The 24,261-nt window shown below is 45.7% G+C and overlaps 1 protein-coding gene across 2 annotated transcripts in view; it reads right to left on the minus strand.

Annotated features, from left to right (window-relative positions):
• NKAIN4 (sodium/potassium transporting ATPase interacting 4) overlaps positions 1–24,261 on the minus strand; it is a 103,740-nt gene that overhangs the window by 18,472 nt on the left and 61,007 nt on the right. For both annotated transcript variants that reach the window (XM_053394491.1, XM_053394489.1), the window contains exon 5: positions 3,805–3,865. In XM_053394491.1, the coding sequence (XP_053250466.1) occupies positions 3,805–3,865 (61 nt within the window). The remainder of the gene's footprint in view (positions 1–3,804; positions 3,866–24,261) is intronic.

The raw sequence follows: 24,261 nt of genomic DNA on the forward strand, positions 1-24,261 counted from the left end.
TCAAACTTTTCAGTTCTGTCAGCGTTATGCAAGCAATTAAGAACAGATCTTAATAGTTAGCTGATTTCTGGTTTCAGCTTTTCACGTGGCTTTTATTGCATGGTTTTATGTACAATTGTTGTTAACCTCTTTCATGTTTTTTATGAACAGCAATATAAATTTTTTTTTTAATAAAGAATACACTGAGTCCCACAGTAAATGTAATAGATGTCACCGCATGAGCTCATTGGAAGCCCCCAACAGAGCAAAACTTGGGGTAGATTTGCAGAGCCAGAATAAGTAGCCAAATGTTGCCACACTCTGAGAAATCAGCTTGTTAGGGTTGCCATCTGGCTGAAGAATTCGTCATTGACTGGTGGCCTTGTGGAGTGGTAAAAGTCTTCTGGGAAATGATATATAATGAGTTAAAGAAAATGTTTAAGAAAAACTTTATTGAAAAACCAGAAGCCTTTTTGTTAGGTATACAGTGGTACCTCAGGTTACATACGCTTCAGGTTACATACGCTTCGGGTTACACGCTCCGCTAACCCAGAAATAGTGCTTCAAGTTAAGAACTTTGCTTCAGGATAAGAACAGAAATCGGGTTCCGGCAGCGCGGCGGCAGCAGGAGGCCCCAATAGCTAAAGTGGTGCTTCAGATTAAGAACAGTTTCAGGTTAAGAACGGACCTCCGGAACGAAATAAGTACTTAACCCGGAGTACCACTGTAATAGGTGAAGAGATACCAAAAGAAGACAAGAGACTGTTCATGTACGGAACGACGGCAGCGAGAATGCTTCTAGATGTCAGGAACCAGATTGAAGGTTATTGCTCTGAGGAAAAATGGTGGGAGCCGCCCTCCCTCTGAACAAGGGCCTGATCCTGAAGCTCTTCTGGAGCAGGAGCATAGTATCGACCTAGAGCAATGGTTCAAGGAAGGACACAGTTTGGAAACTGACAGCTGGGCGAAGAGCAATCGAAGGGAGAGCAACGGGAAGAGAGATAGCTGGTTGGATCTCCCCCACTAGAAAGTGTGCAGTGCATGAGTCCTAGAGCCAGGAGTCTGGATACGGTAGCCTCTCAGAAGGCTCAGTGGTGGAGGGATCACGTGGTGAGGAGACGGGAAGACAGAAAAGTGAGGTGTAAGAATCAGGTGCAGTCAAACACAACATTGCTAGAGTAGACATGAAGGTTGTCTCAGTCCTCCAGCCAGAACTTCCTGCTTCCCAGGACTGAGATGAAACTTCCTATGTGTAATTTGAGATGGTCATGGCCTCTCTCCTGAAGTAGAAAGAACCACAGGCTGGTGACCATCTTGTCCCTCTAGTCTCTATCGATGCCATCTTAACAACAGCACTACTAAGATGCACACTTGGCTCCAGGCCAAGAGAAGAAAAGGGGGTCTTTCTCCCATAAGGAGATATTCACCACATTTAAACTATGTTCTAACCTTTTAAGTCTGCCTTCTGGGAACCTTTGTGTGAACAGATGATTACTTGTGAATAAACGCTTTATACTTTACAGAAGACTGCGTAGCGTCTTATTTTAGGAGGGATTAATGCGGGAAATACAAGGAAATATTTATAGAGACTCTGATGAGTCTGAGCAAGCTATCTGCTGTGCATGTGTTTAAAGAAAGGGGAATGTTAACTCTGCTGATTTTGTTGTACTTATAAAGAAAAGTTGGGATAGGATATCTTAGACAATATATCCTCTCCTGCATCCCTAAACATTCCCACAGGAAATAACTAGAGGGAAGTGAATCATAGAATCATAGAGTTGGAATAGACCACAAGGGCCATTGAGTCCAACCCCCTGCCAAGCAGGAAACACCATCAGAGCACTCCTGACATATGGTTGTCAAGCCTCTGCTTAAAGACCTCCAAAGAAGGAGACTCCACCACACTCCTTGGCAGCAAATTCCACTGTCGAACAGCTCTTACAGTCAGGAAGTTCTTCCTAATGTTTAGGTGGAATCTTCTTTCTTGTAGTTTGGATCCATTGCTCTGTGTCCGCTTCTCTGGAGCAGCAGAAAACAACCTTTCTCCCTCCTCTATATGACATGCTTTTATATATTTGAACATGGCTATCATATCACCCCTTAACCTCCTCTTCTCCAGGCTAAACATGCCCAGCTCCCTTAGCTGTTTCTCATAAGGCATCGTTTCCAGGCCTTTGACAATTTTGGTTGCCCTCCTTTGGACACGTTCCAGTTTGTCAGTGTCCTTCTTGAACTGTGGTGCCCAGAACTGGACACAGTACTCCAGGTGAGGTCTGACCAGAGCAGAATACAGTGGCACTATTACTTCCCTTGATCTAGATGCTATACTCCTATTGATGCAGCCCAGAATTGCATTGGCTTTTTTAGCTGCCGCGTCACACTGTTGGCTCATGTCAAGTTTGTGGTCAACCAAGACTCCTAGATCCTTTTCACATGTACCTCTCTCAAGCCAAATGGGAGGAACTCAGCTGGGAGCACCTACACGATGTGAACGGACACTGAATGTTTGTGCTGTGTTCAATAAACCTCTCTGTTGCTGCCAAAAGACTGCTTTCACTTTGTGCTGTTATCGACAGAGAGTGGGAAGGTAAGCGTCGCTTAGCAGCCTGACACTAGCCCAGAGCATAGCTGTCAACCTTCCCTTTTTTTGTGGGAAATTCCCTTATTCCAGCGCCATTTCCTGGATTGTTAGATATCCTGTAGACTGTCCCCGGGACAGGTGAGGCTGCTGATCCCTTATATTCGAGGCTGCTGATCCCTTATTTTCAAATCTGAAAGTTGACAGCTATGGCCCAGAGATGGAAGGAGGGAGAAGTGCCGACCAGAGAAGAATGGTAGACCAAGTTAATGGAATATGCAGAGATGGGGAGACTGACGGGAAAGATCAGAAACCAGGAAGATCAATCATTTCTAAAAGACTGGAACAATTTTTTAAACATACTTAAAAGACCACTGTAAACAGTTAAAATCATTGGCAGGGATACAATGACACTTGTAGTGTGAAATGAAGTTTGGAAACTGAATATATAACAGACAGATAAGGGTAAAAGATGCAGAAAATATATATATATTTTCTTAGAAAATTGAACCTATGGAGGGAGGGATGGAAGTCCAAAGGTTTGAAAGAAACTTTTCATTTTAATGCATTGAAATGGTTACAGTTAAATTGTATAAAATTATGCACAACCATTAAAAAAAGAATTCTTCATTGACTAATCACCTGCCTTTTTGATCAAGTAGACACATTTGCATATAACCAAAGCCTCTGTAGAATCAGTTGCCTTGTTTGCAATTATAGAAAGAAGCGGGAGATAACTTACAGTTTAACCGGCAAAATACTGCCTCTTGAAGCTGGAGTGAAAGGTCACCGTTTAATATTTTCCATTGCTTTTTAAAGCATTGCGCTTAAACTATATCTATATCTATATCTTTATCTATATCTATATCTATATCTATATCTATATCTATATCTATATCTATATCTATATCTATATATCACAGCAAACATGAGCGACCTTAACTCGAAAGTGTACATAGGGCATCATTCAGGGAGGATAGACGGTAGCTAGAGACTTAAGACATGGGAGACGAGGATTCAAATCCCTACTCAGCCAAGAAGTTCGTCACATGACCTTGGGCCAGGCATTCATTCACAGCCTAATCTACTTGTGAGGATAAAATGGCGAGGCAGAGAACTTTGTAGGCCACCTCAAGCTCCCTGGTGAGATATACATGCAATAAATAAATAAAATAAATTCCATTGTAAGAGGAAGGGCATCAGATTAAGACCCACAGCCAGGGATCTGTCCTGCGGCGAATACTTACAGCTGTCTTCTTCTTCTGTAAAAACACTGACAACGTAACAGGCATAGACGAAGCCCACCAGCTGGAAGAAGAAAAGATAAAAGGAATCATAATCATAATATTTGCTCTAAGGCTAGTGCTTATATAAAGGAATATACGCACTGTACGCATAGAACAAACAACAGTCAAAACTATATAGAAGGAGTGGAACTATTTTTATAGAGAGTATGGCTGGATCAGGCCAATAGCCCACCCAGCATCCTGTTCTCACAGTGGCCAACCAGATGCTTGTGCAAAGCTCACAAGCAGGATCTGAGTGCAAACACACTCTCTCCCCTCCTGCAGTTTCCAGCAACTGCTACTCAGAAACATGCTGCCTTCGACAGTGGAGGTAGAATGTAACAATCATGGCAGGCAAAAACCAAATGGCCTGTACCAATTTGCCAAGTGGAAAAATTCCTACCAGGCCCCTCAACAGCAACCAACCAAGGTCCATAGCAAGGCCAATGACTAAAACCTGCAAATAGGGAGGGAGGGTGGGTGATTGAGGAAGCCAGCCAAAGAGGAAGCGCTCCGGCTTGCGCCTCTGCTTAAATGGTCCCGGCCATGCCCCCGGCCAGCAGATTGGCTGGTCGGTCGCTGACGTGGCCGGGATCCACCGGGCAACAGGGGACTAAGTCCCCCACCCCCGGAGGAGACTGGGTGGCCACATGGTCCACTGCAACTCCTCCCCACGGGGAAGTGGAGCGGATTTCCTGATGTTTCATTGGGATCTCCTTTCTTGAAGCCGTTTTGAATTCTGATTCTGCATTAGCTAACCCTCCCCGTTTGGTGCCATCTGCAAATTTGATGAGCACCCCCTCAATTCCTTCCTCCAAGTCATTTATAAAGATGTTGAACAACAACAGCCCCAGGACAGAACCCTGTGGCACCCCACTTGTCATTTCTTTTCCAGGATGTTGAAGAACCATTCATGAGTACTCTTTGGCTTCAGTCAGTCAACTAGCTACAAATCCACCTAACAGTTACCTTGTTCAACCCCCATTTTACCAGCTTCCTTGCAAGAAGATCATGGGGGACTTTTTCACTAAGACTTTGCCTTACTGAAATCAAGATACACTATTTATGTATGAAATCAAGATACACTATGATGTCTTAAAAACCAGAGACATCACCTTGCCAACAAAGGTCCGTATAGTTAAAACTATGGCTTTCCCAGTAGTGATGTATGAAAGTCAGAGCTGGACCGTAAAGAAGGCTGATCGCCGAAGAATTGATGCTTTTGAATTATGGTGCTGGAGGAGACTCTTGAGAGTCTCATGGACTGCAAGAAGATCAAACCTATCCATTCTGAAGGAAATCAGCCCTAAGCGCTCACTGGAAGGACAGGTCCTGAAGCTGAGGCTCCAATACTTTGGCCACCTCATGAGAAGAGAAGACTCTCTGGAAAAGACCCTGATGTTGGGAAAGATGGAGGGCACAAGGAGAAGGGGATGACAGAGGACGAGATGGTTGGACAGTATTCTCGAAGCTACCAGCGTGAGTTTGACCAAACTGTGGGAGGCAGTGGAAGACAGGAGTGCCTGGCGTGCTCTGGGCCATGCGGTCACAAAGAGTCAGACACAACTAAACAACTAAAGAACAACAAATGTATTCCCTTCATCCACCAAGCTTGTAATTCCATCAAAAGAAAGAAAGACATGAGATTCATCTGGCATTACTTGTTTTTGAGAAACTCATGCTGGATCTAAGAGCTCACAGACCAACTGTTGAGTTATCTGTTTTAAGACCTTTCCTGGTATCAATGTCACGCTCACCAGCTGGTAGTTACCTGGGTCCCCCCCCCTTTTTTGAAGTTAATGTGCAAAGAGGAAGGAAGGATCAATGCAATCAATGTTCTGAATTCTACGGCTCATATAAATGGGGGAAATTGCACATTTGCTCTTACTTTGCATAATTTACAATGCATTGTGTGGGTTGTATCAAACTAAGTTATACTCAGAGTATATACATCAAAACTACCAGACCAAAGTTAGTCAAGCTCATAAATCTGAATGGGTCAATTTGAGTAAGACTAATATTGGATGCGGGACCCAGGTGGCGCTGTGGGTTAAACCACAGAGCCTAGGACTTGCTGATCAGAAGGTCGGTGGTTCGAATCCCTGTGACGGGGTGATCTCCCATTGCTCGGTCCCTGTTCCTGCCAACCTAGCAGTTCGAAAGCACGTCAAAGTGCAAACAGATAAATGGGTACCGCTCCAGCGGGAAGGTAAACGGCGTTTCTGTGTGCTGCTCTGGTTCACCAGAAGCGACTTAGTCATGCTGGACACATGACCAGGAAGCTGTATGCCGGCTCCCTTGGCCAACAAAGCAAGATGAGCGCCGCAACCCCAGAGTCGGTCATGACTGGACCTAATGGTCAGGGGTCCCTTTACCTTTACCTAATATTAGATGCCACACTATAGATTTTACATAGACACCTAAGAAGTGCTCTTATATCAGGACAGATGGTTTGTTCATCTACTTCGGAACTGTTAACTCTTGCAGCAGCCTACCAGGCCAACTTTCTCATCAGTTGGTACTTTGGGAGAAGAACTGTAGGTCCATGGGAAAGCTCAGCAGCAGAGCATTTGTCTTGCATGCAGAGGGTCTCAACTTCAGTCCCAGGCATCTTCACTAAGGCTGGGAATATCCATTGACTGAAACCCTGGAGAGCTACTGCCTGTCTGTGTAGACAATACAGAGCCAGATGGACCAATGGTCTGACATGATATATGACAGTTTCCTGTGCTGTTGTTGTTGTTTAGTCATTTAGTCGTGTCCGACTGTTCGTGACCCCATGGACCACAGCACGCCAGGCACTTCTGTCTTTCAGTGCCTCCCGCAGTTTGGTCAAACTCATGCTGGTAGCTTCGAGAACACTGTCCAACCATCTCGTCCTCTGTCGTCTCCTTCTCTTTGTGCCCTCCATCTTTCCCAACATCAGGGTCTTTTCCAGGCAGTCTTCTCTTCTCATGAGGTGGCCAAAGTATTAGAGCCTCAGCTTCAGGATCTGTCCTTCCAGTGAGCGCTCAGGGCTGATTTCCTTCAGAATGGAGAGGTTTGATCTTCTTGCAGGCCAAGGGACACTCAAGAGTCTCCTCCAGCACCATAATTCAAAAGCATCAATTCTTCGGCAATCAGCCTTCTTATGGTCCAGCTCTGACTTCCATACATCACTACTGGGAAAACCATAGCTTTTACTATACGGACCTTTCTTGGCAAGGTGATGTCTCTGCTTTTTCCTACATTTCCCAAATCCTTTGAGTTGGAGATTTCAGGAGTTGAGCCTTGGACCTTCTGCAATGCAAAACTCAGACTTTATCACCGAGTCGTGGTTCCTCCATAATTTATCCTGGTTTTAGCTAGCCTTCTCAGTGAGCCACCTTCTGAATGTTTGCAGACGCTGCCCAAGCTTTTCAAGCTTATATTTTGCAGAAACTTGCTGTGTAAAAGAATAAGATGTTGACATTCCCAGGATGTTGAATTCCTGCCTAATGCTATTGTCTCTTCCCGAACCCTACAATCACCTGCCATCGTTCAATAGAATCCATTTTGCTCCTTCTGTCAGGCACAAAAGCAAATTCCAACCTTTCCAAAGAATGGACGCCTTCACCCTTATGTATTGTTGGCTTGAACTTCCTGGTGTCCATCAGACCAAGGAGAATAAAGTGAGCATTCCGTCATCCTTGCAACTCTTAATAAGATGCTCAGGAGATTCAGAGTTGGTGAGGCAGCTTTTTTTTGCAAAACAATGTAAAACATTACTCAACCTCTCCAGAGCGGGGCTTTCAGAAGAGACCTGCCAAGCCCAAATGCATTCCATAATCCCTCCCACAGAAACCTCATTATCCTGCCTTTTGTTCAGCGGTGTGATGTATGTTTCTCTTGTATTAAAAATGAATGACTCCGCTTTCCAGAGTCCCCTCATACATCATTCTGCCTTCCTGCGGTGTGAGTAATTGTTTGGTCCTAATTCCTCGTTAAAGTGGATTGGTTCACAGTGGAAAACAAATAATTAAGGCCTACAATAACCTTAAAAATGAGGTGCCCGGCAGATCCAGAGGAGCCAGGGATCCTAGTTTGAGATCCTCCTTGCACCAGCAACATTGCGCAGACTCATGGAAAGGCATTGAAAAGCCTCTACCTTACGTCTCCTATGTAAGCATTTCAAGAAAGTCATGGAGATACTTTCACCTGCTTCCAAAAAGCCTGTAGGGAGACCAAGCCATTGGCGCAGATGTGTCCTATACAAATTTAAAACAGACCATAAAACCAAGAAAACAGCACTGGCGTGGGGGCATACCGTATTGGCCCGAATATAAGCCACACCTTTTTTCCAAATTCTGACCATGAAAAGTTAAAGTGCAGCTTATATTCACGACCTCACGATATCACTGCTGAAACAGCCCAGGATGCCACCACGAGGGCTGTTGAGGGTACGACACAATGGTGCCCACTGATCCCAAGCCTCCCCATAGCCATCAGAATGAAGGGGGGAAGCAGCGCAGCTCCCTCCCTGAGAGCAGCCCAGGAGTGCGGGGCAACAGAGTGCTGCCCGCTGTGCCCAAGCCTTTAACTCCTGCTGAAGCCCTAGCAAGTGGGGGGTGCGGTTGCCCGGGCAGGCCATCACCTATGCCACCACCCTATGCAAACCTCCCCCCAGCTGCACCGTGTAGGACTGGTGCTTCGGGGGAGTGTCAGGGCCTCTTTGGTAGCCCCCCATCATTTCCCAGTGCACTGTGTGGGTCCTGTAGGGACACAATTTTTTGCTCGGACCACATGCTTGCCACCAATTTTAAGGGAGCGTCTTATATTCAGGTATTCCCCCCCCCCCCAGAATTTATTTTATTTTTTTCAATTAATTTTCCAAATTTATAACAGAGAAATAAAAAGAAAACATCCCAAAAACAAACAAGCAAGCAAACAAACAAACATTAATCCTAACTGTAATAATTCCACTTTTGTTAACATTACTGTGTGACTTCCTCGAATCCCCCAGCTGAATTTCCATATAAATCATTATAGCAGTTTTCCAAAACTATTTTCACATAAAATTTACTTAGTCAATTAACATCTTTCTTTCTTTTCATTTTTTTTTAACCATAGTATTCTACAACATCACTTATTTAAATCCTAGGCCAATCTGGTGCTCACAAGTAATTCTATTTAAGTTATCTTAACATATTTAGCTAAATAGTCTTTAAATTTTTTCCATTCCTCTTGGTAGTCCTCCTCCTTCTGGTCGCAGACTCTCCCCTCCCCCCCGAATTTTAAAGGTGCGGCTTATATTCGGGTGCGGCTTATATTCGGGCCAATACGGTATTTGTACAGGGGGTTCCAGTGGCAGAGCCTGAGCACCTAACTCACTCCAAGGCTGTAGCTGCACCCAGGAGAAAGAAATGCTGCATCTCCCCCCCCCTCTCTCTCTCTCTCACACACACACAGCCAATGGATGGCATTGCAGCTATCAAGTTGACAGAGGTCAGGTGACATCAAGGGCCAGTTGGGGTTCCACCCGGTCCTATAAAAGCTGCTGCGACTGGCATGACTGCAGTGTCAGACATTCATTGCTCAGGTGTCTGCTAAGCTGCTCAGAGGCAGCCTTTCCCTGCTTGACTACCTATTCTTTCCTATATGAAGGATTCTGCCTAAATAAATATGCAGCTGAAGCAAAGTCTTTAATCCCCTGTACAAGAAGAGGATGCAGCAGTTTCCAGATGGTCTTCAAACCCTTCAGTGGCTGGAACAAGAAGAGGACCCAGCACTTTCCAGATGGTCAACGCAACCTTTCGGAAATCTACGGCAACTGTGCGTTTCTGATTTCCATGCAAACACATCATTGTGCAATTTTAGTAAGAGGTTTTTCACACACACAAAAAGCAACATGACTCGCGAGGAGGAAAGAAAAGCAGGATGTGTCCATTCATCTTGAGGGGTCACCATGGCAAAACCCACCATGTAGAAGGAGCAGAAACGATTATTTATGTATGCAATGACAGCAGTGCGGATACTACTGGCCCAGAGATGGAAAGAAAATAAAGTCCTGACCAGAGACAAATGGACTATGCCAAAATGGTGAAATTGACAGGGAAAATCAGAAGCCAGGAAGAGAAGAACTTTAAGATGGAATGGGAAAGATCTACAATGTATTTAAGAAAACATTGTAAACAAGTAAAAACTTTGGCAGGATTTGCGTAATGCTTGTAATGTGTTAAAGACTATGGTAAAAGTGGACTTTTTTTAATAAGAGAAAATAAGAGAAGCAGTTGAAAAAAGATTAATAAGGGTAACCATGGAAGGGCAGAGGGAGTCGAAGGATTCATGGAATCCTAAACGTTGATCTTGATGTTTAATGTTTGAATTTTAATTGGTAATGTAAAACTTAATAAAAAAGATTGGATGAAAAAACAACAGCACACCATCTAGGACACTACAGTGGTACCTTGGGTTAAGAACTTAATTCATTCTGGAGGTCCGTTCTTAACCTGAAACTGTTCTTAACACGAGGTACCACTTTAGCTAATGGGGCCTCCCGCTGCCACTGTGCCGCTGCTGCACAATTTCTGTTCTCATCCTGAAGCAAAGTTCTAAACCCGGGGTACTATTTCTGGGTTAGCGGACTCTGTAACCTGAAGCATCTGTAACCTGAAGCGTCTGTAACCCGAGGTACCACTGTAGTGGGCTAAGGCACAGGAGCCTGGGGCAAAGAATATGCTGAAAAGCCAAGGGAAAATACAACCCCAGACTGTTCCTAATGATTTCTTACCCCAAGGATTGCATGCCCTTTGAGATAGTGGAGGTGAAAGCTTTTAGAGATACGCAGGTCTGGAGCTGGCCATGGTGCTGAAACAATGACCTGCACACGGTCTTCTTCTTCTTCTTCTTCTTCTTCTTCTTCTTCTTCTTCTTCTTCTTCTTCTTCTTCTTCTTCCATACCTCGTAGCCGAGTAAGATTATCTTCCATAAACACAGTTTTAACAATGAGGCCGTAAGTGACTGTGGAGGCCAATTCTGGATCCACTCTTCCTTCCACGGTGGGGACAATGGTTTCTGGGTGGGAATTGATCACGGTGAGGGTTTGCCAAGCATGCCTTCCTCTTAGCACGTTTCTCCCTTGCGTCCTGAGTTTGAGCGCCTTCAAAGTCCATGACACCTTTGGTAAAGGCTGTTCTCCAACTGGGGCACTCGCAGGCCAGTGTTTCCCAGTTGTCAGTGTTTATACTACATTTTTTAAGATTTGCCTTGAGACAGTCTTTAAACCTCTTTTGTTGACCACCAGCATTACGCTTTCCATTTTTAAGTTCGGAATAGAGCAGTTGCTTTTATGAGCAACATCCAGCATGTTTTTTTGTTGTGCATGTGGTGTTTCATTATTTACTTCTTTGATTTATGGCATCCCAAACGCCCAGGTAACAATAACCTAAAATCATCAAGTTCCAAGTCCATTGATTAAATCACCTTCATCTCACATCATCACGCTATATCTGGGGCCACCAAAAGCCAATGAGAAGCAGAATATCTTGCACTTTCTTGGAAGATACCCAGATCCAGGTTTGGTGGGTTTTCAGGGGAAAGATATCTCTTACAATTTCCCCCATGCCTTTCTATGTATGTGCTGTCAGATGTGGCACAATGCTCAGATCCCCACTTTCTCTAGCTGAATGTGTCCTGAACTCTGAGGAAACTCGCCAAAAATCAGAAGCCGGAAGCCTGCCCAGCTTCAAAGACCCAAAGCGGAAACTCCGTTTACCTTCCTTTTATCAGCAAGCTTAAACCAAATATCCTTCAATGTAATTGTTTGCCCATTGTATGACACGTAGGAAAGTTAAGTACCAAAATACATTAAGCATTGGACAAAGGATTAAAAATTCATCATTGCCCCAGAAATATGAACCCTGGCTGCTGACATTTATAACTTCCTATGTCCTTGAAAAGGTAATAAGCAACTGGATCCTTCCATTTATTAATTCGATCAGATTATTTATAGCTGACTGTATCCCATGGGCTCAAGACTAGGGTAACGGAAATTTAACCCAGCTACCTTAAATCTCTGCCTAGGAATCTAATAATCGAGTCCATAGGAAATGGACGCCAAAGTCTCTGAATGGCATAAGACAGAAACCAGGATTTTCTGGGCATCACTGAGATCTCACTGGCCTTGAGTAGCATTTTAGGAAATTTTTAATTAGCACGTCACTTATATCCATCTCTGAGAATATAAGAAGTCATTTCTTACACTCTCAGAATGGAAGGGCAATGAAATGGGATACTAGACTGCTGGTTGTACCTGCTTGCCTCCCGGATTCCCCTTGTGCTCAGGGATCCTTTGCATTTCTCTACAGCAGCGGTTCTCAGCCTGTGGGTCCCCAGATGTTGTTGGACTACAACTCTCATCATCCCTGAGCTCTGGCCTTGCTAGCTGGGGTGATGGGAGTTGTAGTTCAACAACATCTGGGGGCCGACAGGTTGAGAAAGGCTGCTCTATAGCTTTCTAGGGTTGTAGCATAGGCAGAGGGTGAAAGAGGAGAGCGCAAAATATGGTCTGAAGCTCAACATAAAAAAATGGCCACTGGTCCCATCACCTCGTGCGAAATAGAAGGGGAAGAAATGGAGGCAGTGAAAGAATTTACTTTCTTCGGCTCCATGATCACTGCAGATGGTGACAGCAGTCACGAAATTAAAAGACGCCTGCTTCTTGGGAGAAAAGCAATGATAAACCTAGACAGCATCTTAAAAAGCAGAGACATCACCTTGCCGACAAAGATCCGTATAGTTAAAGCTATGGTTTTCCCAGTAGTGATGTATGGAAGTGAGATCTGGACCATAAAGAAGGCTGATCGCTGAAGAATTGATGCTTCTGAATTATGGTGCTGGAGGAGACTCTTGAGAGTCCCATGGGCTGCAAGAAGATCAAACCTCTCCATTCTGAAGGAGATCAGCCCTGAGTGCTCACTGGAAGGACAAATCCTGAAGCTGAGGCTCCAATACTTTGGCCACCTCATGAGAAGAGAAGACTCTCTGGAGAAGACCCTGATGTTGGTAAAGATGGAGGGCACAAGGAGAAGGGGATGGCAGAGGACGAGATGGTTGGACAGTGTTCTCAAAGAGACCAACATGAGTTTGACCAAACTGCGGGAGGCAGTGGAAGACAGGAGTGCCTGGCATGCTCTGGTCCATGGGGTCATGAAGAGTTGGACACAACTAAACGACTAAACAACAACAACAACAACAACAACAACAACAAAGCATAGGTCCAGAAGCATATGAAATACCCTTCTGAACCCTTTCAACATGTCCCCAAGGACACATCCTTAGATTGCAGTTTTCCAAGGCCTCTTGTTGGCCTTGTGCGTCTCATTCCTCACTCCCATTCCTTTGACTTTGTTTCCAACACATCCCACTTAGTGATTAAATCCTTTGTTCTGCTTTGACCTCATCCCCCACTGCCTGAGACTTTCCAACATGGGGTTTCATCAATAATGAATTACTGTTTATTCAATTGTTTCACTTCTCCTACTTTACCCAAAGAGGTTACATCAGCCTCCCAGCTCATCAGAATCAGAGAGGTTTCTAGAGCAAGCAGAGGGTTTCGGGGAAGAGCACATCATGTGAGCCTGATCTGCCTTTCCATGCTAAGCTGTAATGAAAGCCAGCACCTCGGGGATATAGAAAACGCCTGGAAGCTCTGCTACGTTTTGCCTTCTGCATGAAATATGAATAGTATAAAGCCAATAGCAGGAGAAAAATCAAACTCTGAAAGGTCACAGCAGTAAAGCGCAATGCAAAGAAGGAAGCATAACATTGAGGTATGTAAACGTTTAAGTGAATTCATTGCTGATTCTTGCTCCACAGGAATTGATAGGAGCATAGAGGAACATAGGAAGCTGCCTTATAATGAATCAGATGGCTGGTTCATCTAGCTCAGCATTGACTAGTCTGACCAGAAGCTCTCTGAATCTCTCAGGGAATCTCTCCCGGCCCAACTCAAGATGCCAGGCATTGAACTTGAAACCTTCTGCATGCAAATGTTCTTCCATTTAGCTACAGCCTCCTTGCTTCTCCTTCAAGCAGCTATTATGTTCTCTGGCCACAGTTGAAGAAGAAGAAGAAGAGTTTGGATTTGATATCCCGCCTTTCACTCCGCTTAAAGAGTCTCAAAGCGCCTAACAATCTCCTTTCCCTTCCTCCCCCACAACAAACACTCTGTGAGGTGAGTGAGGCTGAGAGACTTCAGAGAAGTGTGACTAGCTCAAGGTCACCCAGCAGCTGCATGTGGAGGAACGGGGAAGCGAACCCGGTTCACCAGATTACGAGTCCACCGCTCTTAACCACTACACCACACTGGCTCTCTTTTGTCATGCACCTATGACTTTGCCAAATGAGTCTGAAGACACTGCGGATATACTCATGTTTTCATGTGTACTCTGTTCCCCTTATAATATTACTGTTTGTTATGGGTGTTATGGGCTCTCAGTTTCTGGACAGAAAGAAGAAGACAAAAACGGGATTCAAGATGACCTTAACAGATTGAAGAAATGGGTCTAAACTAACAAAACAAATTTCAGTAGGGATAAATGTCAGGCTTTGCACTTAGGCAGGAATAATCAGCTTCACAAATATAACACGGGAAAAACACGGCTTGTCAGTAGTACATGTGAAAAGGATTTTGGGGGTTTTAGTGAATCACAAGCTGAACATGAGTCAACAGTATGGTGAAGCAGCAGCAGCAAACAAACAAACAAAAAATAACGCTATTATAGTATAGTGTCCAGATCAAGGGAATTAATAGTACTACTCTATTCTGCCTTTGTCAGACCACACTTGGAATACTGTGTCCAGTTCTGGGCACTCCAATTTAAGAAGGATGTCGACAAACTGGAATATGTGCAGAGGAGGGCGACCAAGATGATCGAGGGTCTGGAAACTAAGCCTTACAAGAAACAGTTGAAGGAGCTGGGTATGTTTAGCCTGGAAAAGAAGAGACAGAGAGGTGATATGATAGCTGTCTTCAACTATCTAAAGGGCTGTCCCATGGAGGATGGAACAAGTTTGTTTTCTCTTTCTCCAGAGGGTAGGATTCAAAGCAATGGCTTCAAGTTACAGGGAAGGAGATTGTGATTAAACATCAAGAAGAACTTTCTGACAGTAAGAGCTGTTTGACAGTAGAGTAGTCTCTCTTGGGAGACTGTGGGCTCTCCTTTCTTGGAGGTTTTTAAGCAGAGGTTGGATGGCCATCTGTCATGGATGATTTAGCTGAGATTCCTGCAATGGAGGGGGTTGGACTAGATGACACTTGGAGTCTGTTCAAACTCTACAGTGGGTCACTTGCTACACTATTACAATGTGGAAATTCCCATTACACAAAGTTATACGTGTGATCTCAATTTGACTAATTATAAGATGATGATGAAGAAGAAGAAGAAGAGGGGGAGGAGTTTGGACTTGATATCCTGCCTTTCACTCCCCTTAAGGAGTGTCAAAGCGGCTAACAATCTCCTTTCCCTTTCTCCCCCACAACAAACACTCTGTGAGGTGAGTGAGGCTGAGAGACTTCAGAGAAGTGTGACTGGCCCAAGGTCACCCAGCAGCTGCATGTGGAGGAGCGGGAAAGTGAACCCAATTCACCAGATTATGAGTCCACCTCTCTTAACCACTACACCATGCTGGCTCTGTTATAGCTTTATTCAAACTATGACGTGTGGGAAACCCACAAGAAGGACATGAGTGAAATAGCACACTCCTAGTTATGATCCCTGTTAACATGACATCATCAAAACCAGTACCATTGATAGTCTTATCCTTCACAGATGTCCTTCACATGCTGGGGATTGAAGTCAGCTTGCTACCACTGAGCTAATGAATTTCCTACACAATCACCCCACCTGCAAAAAAACACATCATGCTGACCTCTTTCTTTGTGTGTTTGTGTGCGTGCGTGTTAATCTGTTCTGTGGAAAAGAGAGTCAAATGCCTTAAAATGTCCCCAAAGTCTTCTAAAGACGAGCATCCTCTGGCAATAGCAAGAATGGATCGGGTGGCAGCGGGTGGAGGGAAATTACTTCTTTCCCGTTGTCTCAGCAGGGAAGGCAAAGAGTTTTTGATCTATGTATCACAGCACCATCCATCAAGGCGTTTGCCCACAGCAGAAGATGCTTCAAGGTCAACGTAGGCAGGAAATTATCAAGAGGAGAATTAGGACAATGGAAAGGAGGGGAGCAAGGAGGGGGGGCGGGAAGAACCCATGAGAGACGAAGAGTCCATGGTGATCCAAAAGGTGCTGAACAAGCCTAGCTTGTAATAGACCGAGAATGCATTTTTCCATGATAGATGGGTCCCATTAGAATTCTATTAAAGCCCAACAAATACCTATAAGCGTTACAACTTTTGACCCACAGAGCCAACGGCAGCCCACCAGGCATGTAGGGCAGCCCATTGTTGAAGGGTCACTGAACCTGCTTTTCCTACTGTCATCTCCCTGTCAACTGCATTAACATGGCAAGCGCTGGGGGATGGGCTGTAGCTCAGCAGTAAGGAAGTTCCTTTGCATGCAGAAGGTCCCAGGTTCAGTTCCATAGCTGTCACCTTACAGATTTGAAAATAAGGGACCAGCAGCCTCGAAAATAAGGGATCAGCAGCCAAAATAAGGGATCAACAATTACTTTGATAAAATACATATTTTGTTGCGTGCAAATGGCTTTAGATATCTATTAGGTCCATAAATTACCATATAGCATATATTCAACCCCAAAAAAAGCAACAATTTGTTGTTGACAAAGGACAGCTGGGCATAGAAAGGGCCCCATTACCTAATAATAATAATAATAATAATAATAATAATAATAATAATAATAATAATTTATTATTTATACCCCGCCCATCTGGCTGGGCCTCCCCAGCCACTCTGGGCAGCTTCCATAAAAACCAAAAACACAGTAAAATATCACACGTTAAAAACTTCCCTGAACAGGGCTGCCTTAAGATGTCTTCTGAATGTCAGGTAGTTGTTTATCGCTTTGACATCTGCTGGAAGGGCGTTCCACAGGGCGGGCGCCACTACCGAGAAGGCCCTCTGCCTGGTTCCCTGTAGCTTTGCTTCTCGCAATGAGGGAACCGCCAGAAGGCCCTCAGCGCTGGACCTCAGCGTCCGGGCAGAATGATGGGGGTGGAGACGCTCCTTCAGGTATACTGGACCGAGGCCGTTTAGGGCTTTAAAGGTCAGCACCAACACTTTGAATTGTGCTTGGAAACGTACTGGGAGCTACCTTCAGTAGCTTATTTAAGGGACATCAATAAGGGACAGCAGTGGGACATGGCACTGGGATAAGGGACTGTCCCGCCAAATAAGGGACGCTTGACAGCTATGTTCAGTTCCTGGCATCTCAAAGTAGATGCCTTTCTCTAGCCCTGGAGAGCCAAGTTATTGTAGACAATAATGAGCTACAGGGACCAATGAACGGGTTCCGTATGAAATAGCTTCCAGTGCTCCTTTGTCAAACATCTGGGAGACCACCACAGATGTGCAGGTCGACTGTGTTCAGTTTCTTGGGTCATCAGCTGGGCAGGCTGGAAACAGAATTCTGCTTAAGCAGGAGATTCCTGCCCAGAGGCAATGGGCCAGCTTTCCTTGCATCCGGGTACAGAGAGGCTGTGATCCCAAGAAGCACCATCTACATTGCACATTTACAGCACAATCATACCACTTTAAACAATCATGGCTTCCTCAATGAACTCTGGGTGCTGAGAGGAAACTCCTGGGAAAAGGCCGTTGTCTATAGAAGCCGCTCAGTTGTGGAATTCCCTCCCCGCAGAGGCACATCTGCCAGCTTCATTATGCTGATGACACAGCTCTCATACCCTCCAACATTTCTCTGGTGAAAATAAAGGTAAAGGGACTCCTGACCATTAGGTCCAGTCATGGCCAACTCTGGGGTTGTGGCACTCATCTCGCTTTATTGGCCAAGGGAGCCAGCATACAGCTTCCGGGTCATGTGGCCAGCATGATTAAGCCGCTTCTGGCGAACCAGAGCAGTGCACAGAAACGCCGTTTACCTTCCCGCCAAAGCGGTACCTATTTATTTACTTGCACTGGCGTGCTTTTGAAGTGCTAGGTTGGCAGGAGCTGGGACCGAGCAACGGGAGCTCGCCCCATTGCGGGGATTCGAACCACCGACCTTCTGATCGGCAAGTCCGAGGCTCTGTGGTTTAACCCACAGCGCCACCCGCGTCCCCTGATGAAAATAGGGATGTCCTATTCAGTTGTTGTTGTTGTTGTTGTTGTTCTGACTGGGTTCCTCCAGCCACTCTAGGTGGCTCCCAACATATATAAAAACATAATAGAACATTAAACATTAAAAAAAAAACCTTCCCCATAAAAGGCTGCCTTCAGATGTCTTCTGTAGGTTGTATAATTACTTATCTACTTGGCTCGGGGGTGGCAAAACTCCATACCCTCCAACATTTCTCTGGTGAAAATAGGGACATACTAAGGAAAAACAGGACATTCCAGGATCAAATTAGAAACCAGGACGGCTTCTGCAAATCTGAGATTGTCCCTGGAAAATAGGGACACTTAGAGGGACTGGGACATTCCTTGTTGTTGTTGTTGTTGAATAGGACGTCCCTATTTTCATCAGAGAAATGTTGGAGGGTATGGGGTCTTTTGTCTCAAACCCTGTGGGGCTGCTGCCTGCCAGTGTAGACAATACTGAGGTTGACAGACCAATGGTCTGACTCAGTATAAGACAGCTTCCTCTGTTCCTATGGTACCCTGGCAATTGAGCTTGCTCTCAGGTTTTGATCCCACTTGGCGTTTGATTTCGCATTCGCCTCTTTCCCTCCATCTCTTTTCCTCTTGTTGGAGGCAGGAATCCGTCAAGCGCTAAGCAGCCCCCGCTCTTTCGTCCCTCTGGGAGACATATCCAGAATGCGCAAAAATATAAGACCCGATTTCCCAGAAGCCTTTAATGGAGCCATGCCAGTCTCCGCGGCCTGACGGTGCTCCCTCAACTTCATCTGTGTAACTGTCTGGAAATGTAAATCTACCATTTGAAAGACAAGAGATTCCAACTTGTAATTTCAGAGCCTGAATTATACATGACTCTAACCGGCACAGTTCATACCGCACCTCATGAAATCAGGCCCTTATTCTTCTTTAAATAAAATAAAGTGAAATATGGAGACTTCTTTTCAAATTAAAGTTGCTTTGAAAGAAAAACGGCGCTATGAATAATAGACCCTCCCTCATGTCTCTCCCGTCCTCCAGACATCCACGCCCCCCCCCCCAGGATTTAAAAAGTAATGCTCTTCAAATATTTGAGGGTCAAGTTCTGACCTACATTAAAGTTCCTTTCCATTTGCCCAGTTTTAAATATTTTAATCAGAAATCGAAGAGAGCTGGAAGGAGGGGGAAATGGTAAAGAGGTAGGAGGGGCAGACTTCAGAGAGAAGATTAAAAGAGCTGCACAGATAACGAAACGGTTATGCAGAGACCTCATCATTATTCTGCTTTCAGATGGAGCCTAAAGGGAAAGAAAGAGAGAGCTGGATTGGCAATAGAGATCAAGCATCCTTAGCCCTTCAGCACTGCAGTTCTGGGCAGCGCCCCTCCCCCCAAGAAAAATAGGTGCCAGAACGCACCATGAAGTTGTTACAGGAAGTCGCCTGGCAACTCGGGGCAGCCCTGAACAGGTGCTGGTTTGACAACAGCCACATTCACCCTCCAACATTCACATAGCTAAAAGCTATGGCAAGCTGTCTCCCTAGCTGGTTTGGGGGGTCGCCTATGGTTCTGGTGCAGGACAAACAGGGCTGTCTTTAGCATATGCGTCGCCGGGGTGCAAAGATCCTCCCAGCGCCCCCAAATTTAGTTTAGGTAAAGGTAAAGGGACCCCTGACAGCGTACAGCTTCCGGGTCATGTGGCCAGCATCACTAAACCACTTCTGGCGAAACCAGAGCAGTGCACGGAAACGCCATTTACCTTCCCACCAAAACAGTACCTATTTATCTACTTGCACTTTGGATGTGCTTTCGAACTGCTAGGTTGGCAGGAGCTGGGACCGAGCAACGGGAGCTCACCCCATTGTGGGGATTCAAACCGCCGACCTTCTGATCGGCAAGCCCAAGAGGCTCAGTGGTTTAGACCACAGAGCCACCCGTGTCCCTCCTAGGGAAGTAATAGTACCACTCTATGCTGCCTTTGTCAGACCACACTTGGAATACTGTGTCCAGTTCTGGGCACCCCAATTTAAGAAGGATGTTGACAAGCTGAAATGTGTGCAGAGGAGAGTGACCAAGATGATCAAGGGTCTGGAAACTAAGCTTTACAAGGCACGGTTGAAGGAGCTGGGTATGTTTTGAATGATTTGAACCGCAGACCTTCCGATCGGGAAGCCCAAGAGGCTCTATGGTTTAGACCACAGCGCCACCTGTGTCCCAGATTAGGTAAGGGTGGCTAACACCCCAGAGGACAGGATCACACTTCAAAACGACCTTGACAGATTAGAGAACTGGGCCAAAACAAACAAGATGAATTTTAACAGGGAGAAATGTAAAGTATTGCACTTGGGCAAAAAAAATGAGAGGCACAAATACAAGATGGGTGACACCTGGCTTGAGAGCACTACATGTGAAAAGGATCTAGGAGTCTTGGTTGACCACAAACTAGACATGAGCCAACAGTGTGACGCGGCAGCTAAAAAAGCCAATGCAATTCTGGGCTGCATCAATAGGAGTATAGCATCTAGATCAAGGGAAGTAATAGTGCCACTGTATTCTGCTCTGGTCAGACCTCACCTGGAGTACTGTGTCCAGTTCTGGGCACCACAGTTCAAGAAGGACACTGACAAACTGGAACGTGTCCAGAGGAGGGCAACCAAAATGGTCAAAGGCCTGGAAACGATGCCTTATGAGGAACGGCTAAGGGAGCTGGGCATGTTTAGCCTGGAGAAGAGAAGGCTAAGGGGTGATATGATAGCCATGTTCAAATATATAAAAGGATGTCACATAGAGGAGGGAGAAAGGTTGTTTTCTGCTGCTCCAGAGAAGCGGACACGGAGCAATGGATCCAAACTACAAGAAAGAAGATTCCACCTAAACATTAGGAAGAACTTCCTGACAGTAAGAGCTGTTTGACAGTGGAATTTGCTGCCAAGGAGTGTGGTGGAGTCTCCTTCTTTGGAGGTCTTTAAGCAGAGGCTTGACAACCATATGTCAGGAGTGCTCTGATGGTGTTTCCTGCTTGGCAGGGGGTTGGACTCGATGGCCCTTGTGGTCTCTTCCAACTCTGATTCTATGATTCTAAGGGTGCTGAGACCCTAGTTCCCCTCCTAAAAGCTACAAGAGATCCATGGGGGAAAGGGTTGATAGATAAACCACTCTGGGAACTGTAGCTCTGTGAGGATGAATAGGGGTCTCCTAACAACTCTCAATGCCCTTAGCAAACTACAGTTCCCAGGATTCTTTGTGGGGAGCGGAGAGTCACCACTGGCGAACCAGTATAACAGCGCTTTAAACTTATGGTGCAGATGTGCCATTGGCAACATTTTATTACTGAATTGTATTCTTTCTTCTTCTTTGGTGATCACTCATAGCCGAGTGAGATTGTCTTCCATAAACATGGTCCGTAAGTGACTGTGGAGGCCAATTCTGGATCCACACGTCTTTCCACAGTGGGGACATTGGTTTCCAGGCAGGAGTTGATCACGGTGAGGGTTTGCCAAGCGTGCCTTCCTCTTAGCACGTTTCTCCCTTGCGTCCTGAGTTTGAGTGTCTTCAAAACCCACGAGGCCTTTGGCAAAGGCTGTTCTCCAACTGGAGCACTGACAGGCCAGTGCTTCCCAGTTGTCGGTGTTTATACTACATTTTTAAAGATTTGCCTTGAGAGAGTCTTTAAACCTCTTTTGTTGACCACCAGCAATACACTTTCCATTTTTACTGTGGGGCCGACTGCCTCTTTATTGTTTACCACTGACTTTGGTTTAAAAGGGTTTTGTTGTATGTTTTAATCCTGCCAGCTGCCCTTAAAAGCAACCCCTTAAAACATTTATTAATAATCACAATAGCAATTTTCACCATACAACCATATATTTAATTTTATGTGTCATATGGAATCCAATGGAGTGAAATTATTCTCTTTGGCCATACTGGAAGGGGGGGGGGACAGGCCCCAGCAACACCCAAGCTCTTGCCCGCATTTCGGAATTGCAGGCAAGCTCCCACTAGCAGCTGGTGAAGACAAAATCACGGCAATGTGCAGATGGCAGCCTGCAACCTTTGTTTTCCCACACACACACTCCCTTCATTTGCTGGGGGGCAATTATTACTGGTGGAAATGTAGCATATGCTGGTGGCTCTCATTCTAGCTTTCGCTGTAGCATCTGCCATCAAAGTCAACATTTGCCATCTTCCTGGGAGCGTTTCAGGCTGTCGTTTGGAAATGGAAACAGCCAACAGGCAAAGCAGGTTCTTCTCCGATGAAAATGGGGAGACATTTCCTAACTCCATTTTGGCATGTGGGATCTTGGAAGAAAACAATCTATCTTCCCTCCCTCCTGTATTGCCATACAAGCACTTTGACCTCATCCCGAGTCTCAACTCTGTGCTGTGCAGCTGCTGAGGCACATGGCCGCCGCAGAACTTTGAGGGGGCCTGTCCCCTTCATTCAAAAATTTGGGGGGCCTAGTCCCTGCTTCCCCCTCCCAATTGGCATGCCTGTAGCAATAATAATAATAATAATAATAATAATAATAATAATAATAATAATAATAAAATTATACTCCACCCATCTGGCTGGGTTTCCCAGCCACTCTGGGGTGGGGAAGCTGGGTGGTTTCCAACAAAATATTAAAATACAATAGACCATCAAACATTAAAAGCTTCCCTAAGCAGGGCTGCCTTCAGATGTCTTCCAAAAGTCTGGTAGTTGTTGTTCTCTTTGACATCTGGTGGGAGGGCATTCCACAGGTGGGTGCCACTACTGAGAAGGCCCTCTGCCTGGTTCCCTGTAACTTTGCTTCTCACAGCAAGGGAACCACCAGAAGGCCCTTGGCGCTGGACCTCAGTGTCTGGGCTGAACGATGGGGGTGGAGACGCTCCTTCAGGTATAATGGACTGAGGCCATTTAGGGATTTAAAGGTCAGCACCAAGACTTTGAATTGTGCTCGGAAACGTACTGGGAGCCAATGTAGATCTTTCAAGACCGGTGTAATGTGGTCTCGGTGGCCGCTCCCAGTCACCAGTCTAGCTGCCGCATTCTGGATTAATTGCAGTTTCTGAGTCACTTTCAAAGGTAGCCCCACGTAGAGCGCATAGCAGTAGTCCAAGCAGGAGATAACTAGAGCATGCACCACTCTGGCAAGACAGTCTGTGGGCAGGTAGGGTCTCAGCCTGTGTACCAGATGGAGCTGGATACAGAATTAACCTGTGCTTCCATGGACAGCTGTGAGTCCAAAATGACCCCAGGCTGCGCACCTGGTCCTTCATGGGCACAGTTACCCCATTCAGGACCAGGGAGTCCTCCACACCTGCCTGCCTCCTGTCTCTCAAAAACTATTGAACTGGAATGGATATTTTGGAAAAGACAAAGCAGAAAACCGGGGGGGGGGGGAGAGAGATGTGCAGCAAACCTGCACAGATGCTGTCCACACCTTGATGTAGCATATGAAAGCTACTTTCATGTGTAGGACTGTAAAGGGCTTGAGAAACACACACACACACACACACACACACACAGAGAGAGAGAGAGAGAGAGAGAGAGAGAGAGAGAGAGAGAGATCTTTCAATTAGCACAGGGCTCTCCACCCTGGCAAAAACCCAGCAAATGAGGAGTGCAACAGGACGAACCCCTCCTATCTCCCCCTCTCTCTTACTTTCCAGGGGGGCAGGGTCAAGAACGACATCGAAAAATAGCCATTCGACTTGTCTGTAGCACAGTGGGTCAGGGAGGGGGAGTGGAAGGGTAAAGCCTGTTCTGCTCCTATTTGCGTTTAAATGAGATTAAGAAGACAGGCAAGGCTGCCTTTAACCCTCAGAGACAACGGCTGCAAGGCCCTGGATGGCCAGTTTCAAGCAGCATCTGATTAGTCCCAGTTTTCCCTAAGGGCTTTCTTTCCTCCACATCTTTCACAAAGGAAAGGGCCTCTTTCCCCACTCAGCCAGCAAGGGTAAGGAAATGCAAGCCCAATTGCACCCACAGATGGCATCATCTGCCCCAAAGATGAACCTTATTTGTGCTTTGGTGAACCCCCCGAGTGTCCGCAATGCACCCCCAAGTCTGCATGATGTTCCCCTTGGTGGGTGTATGCTCTAAAGTTGACCTCCTCCCTAGTGAGCAACCAAGTTTCCGTCTCTCAGGGACGTCTCGCAAGGCCTCATATTTTTGTCGTCAATAATAATAATAATAGGGACACAGGTGGCGCTGTGGGTTAAACCACAGAGCC

The sequence above is a fragment of the Podarcis raffonei genome, chromosome 6 (genome assembly GCF_027172205.1).
Source record: "Podarcis raffonei isolate rPodRaf1 chromosome 6, rPodRaf1.pri, whole genome shotgun sequence".
NCBI classification, from domain to species: Eukaryota; Metazoa; Chordata; class Lepidosauria; order Squamata; family Lacertidae; genus Podarcis; species Podarcis raffonei.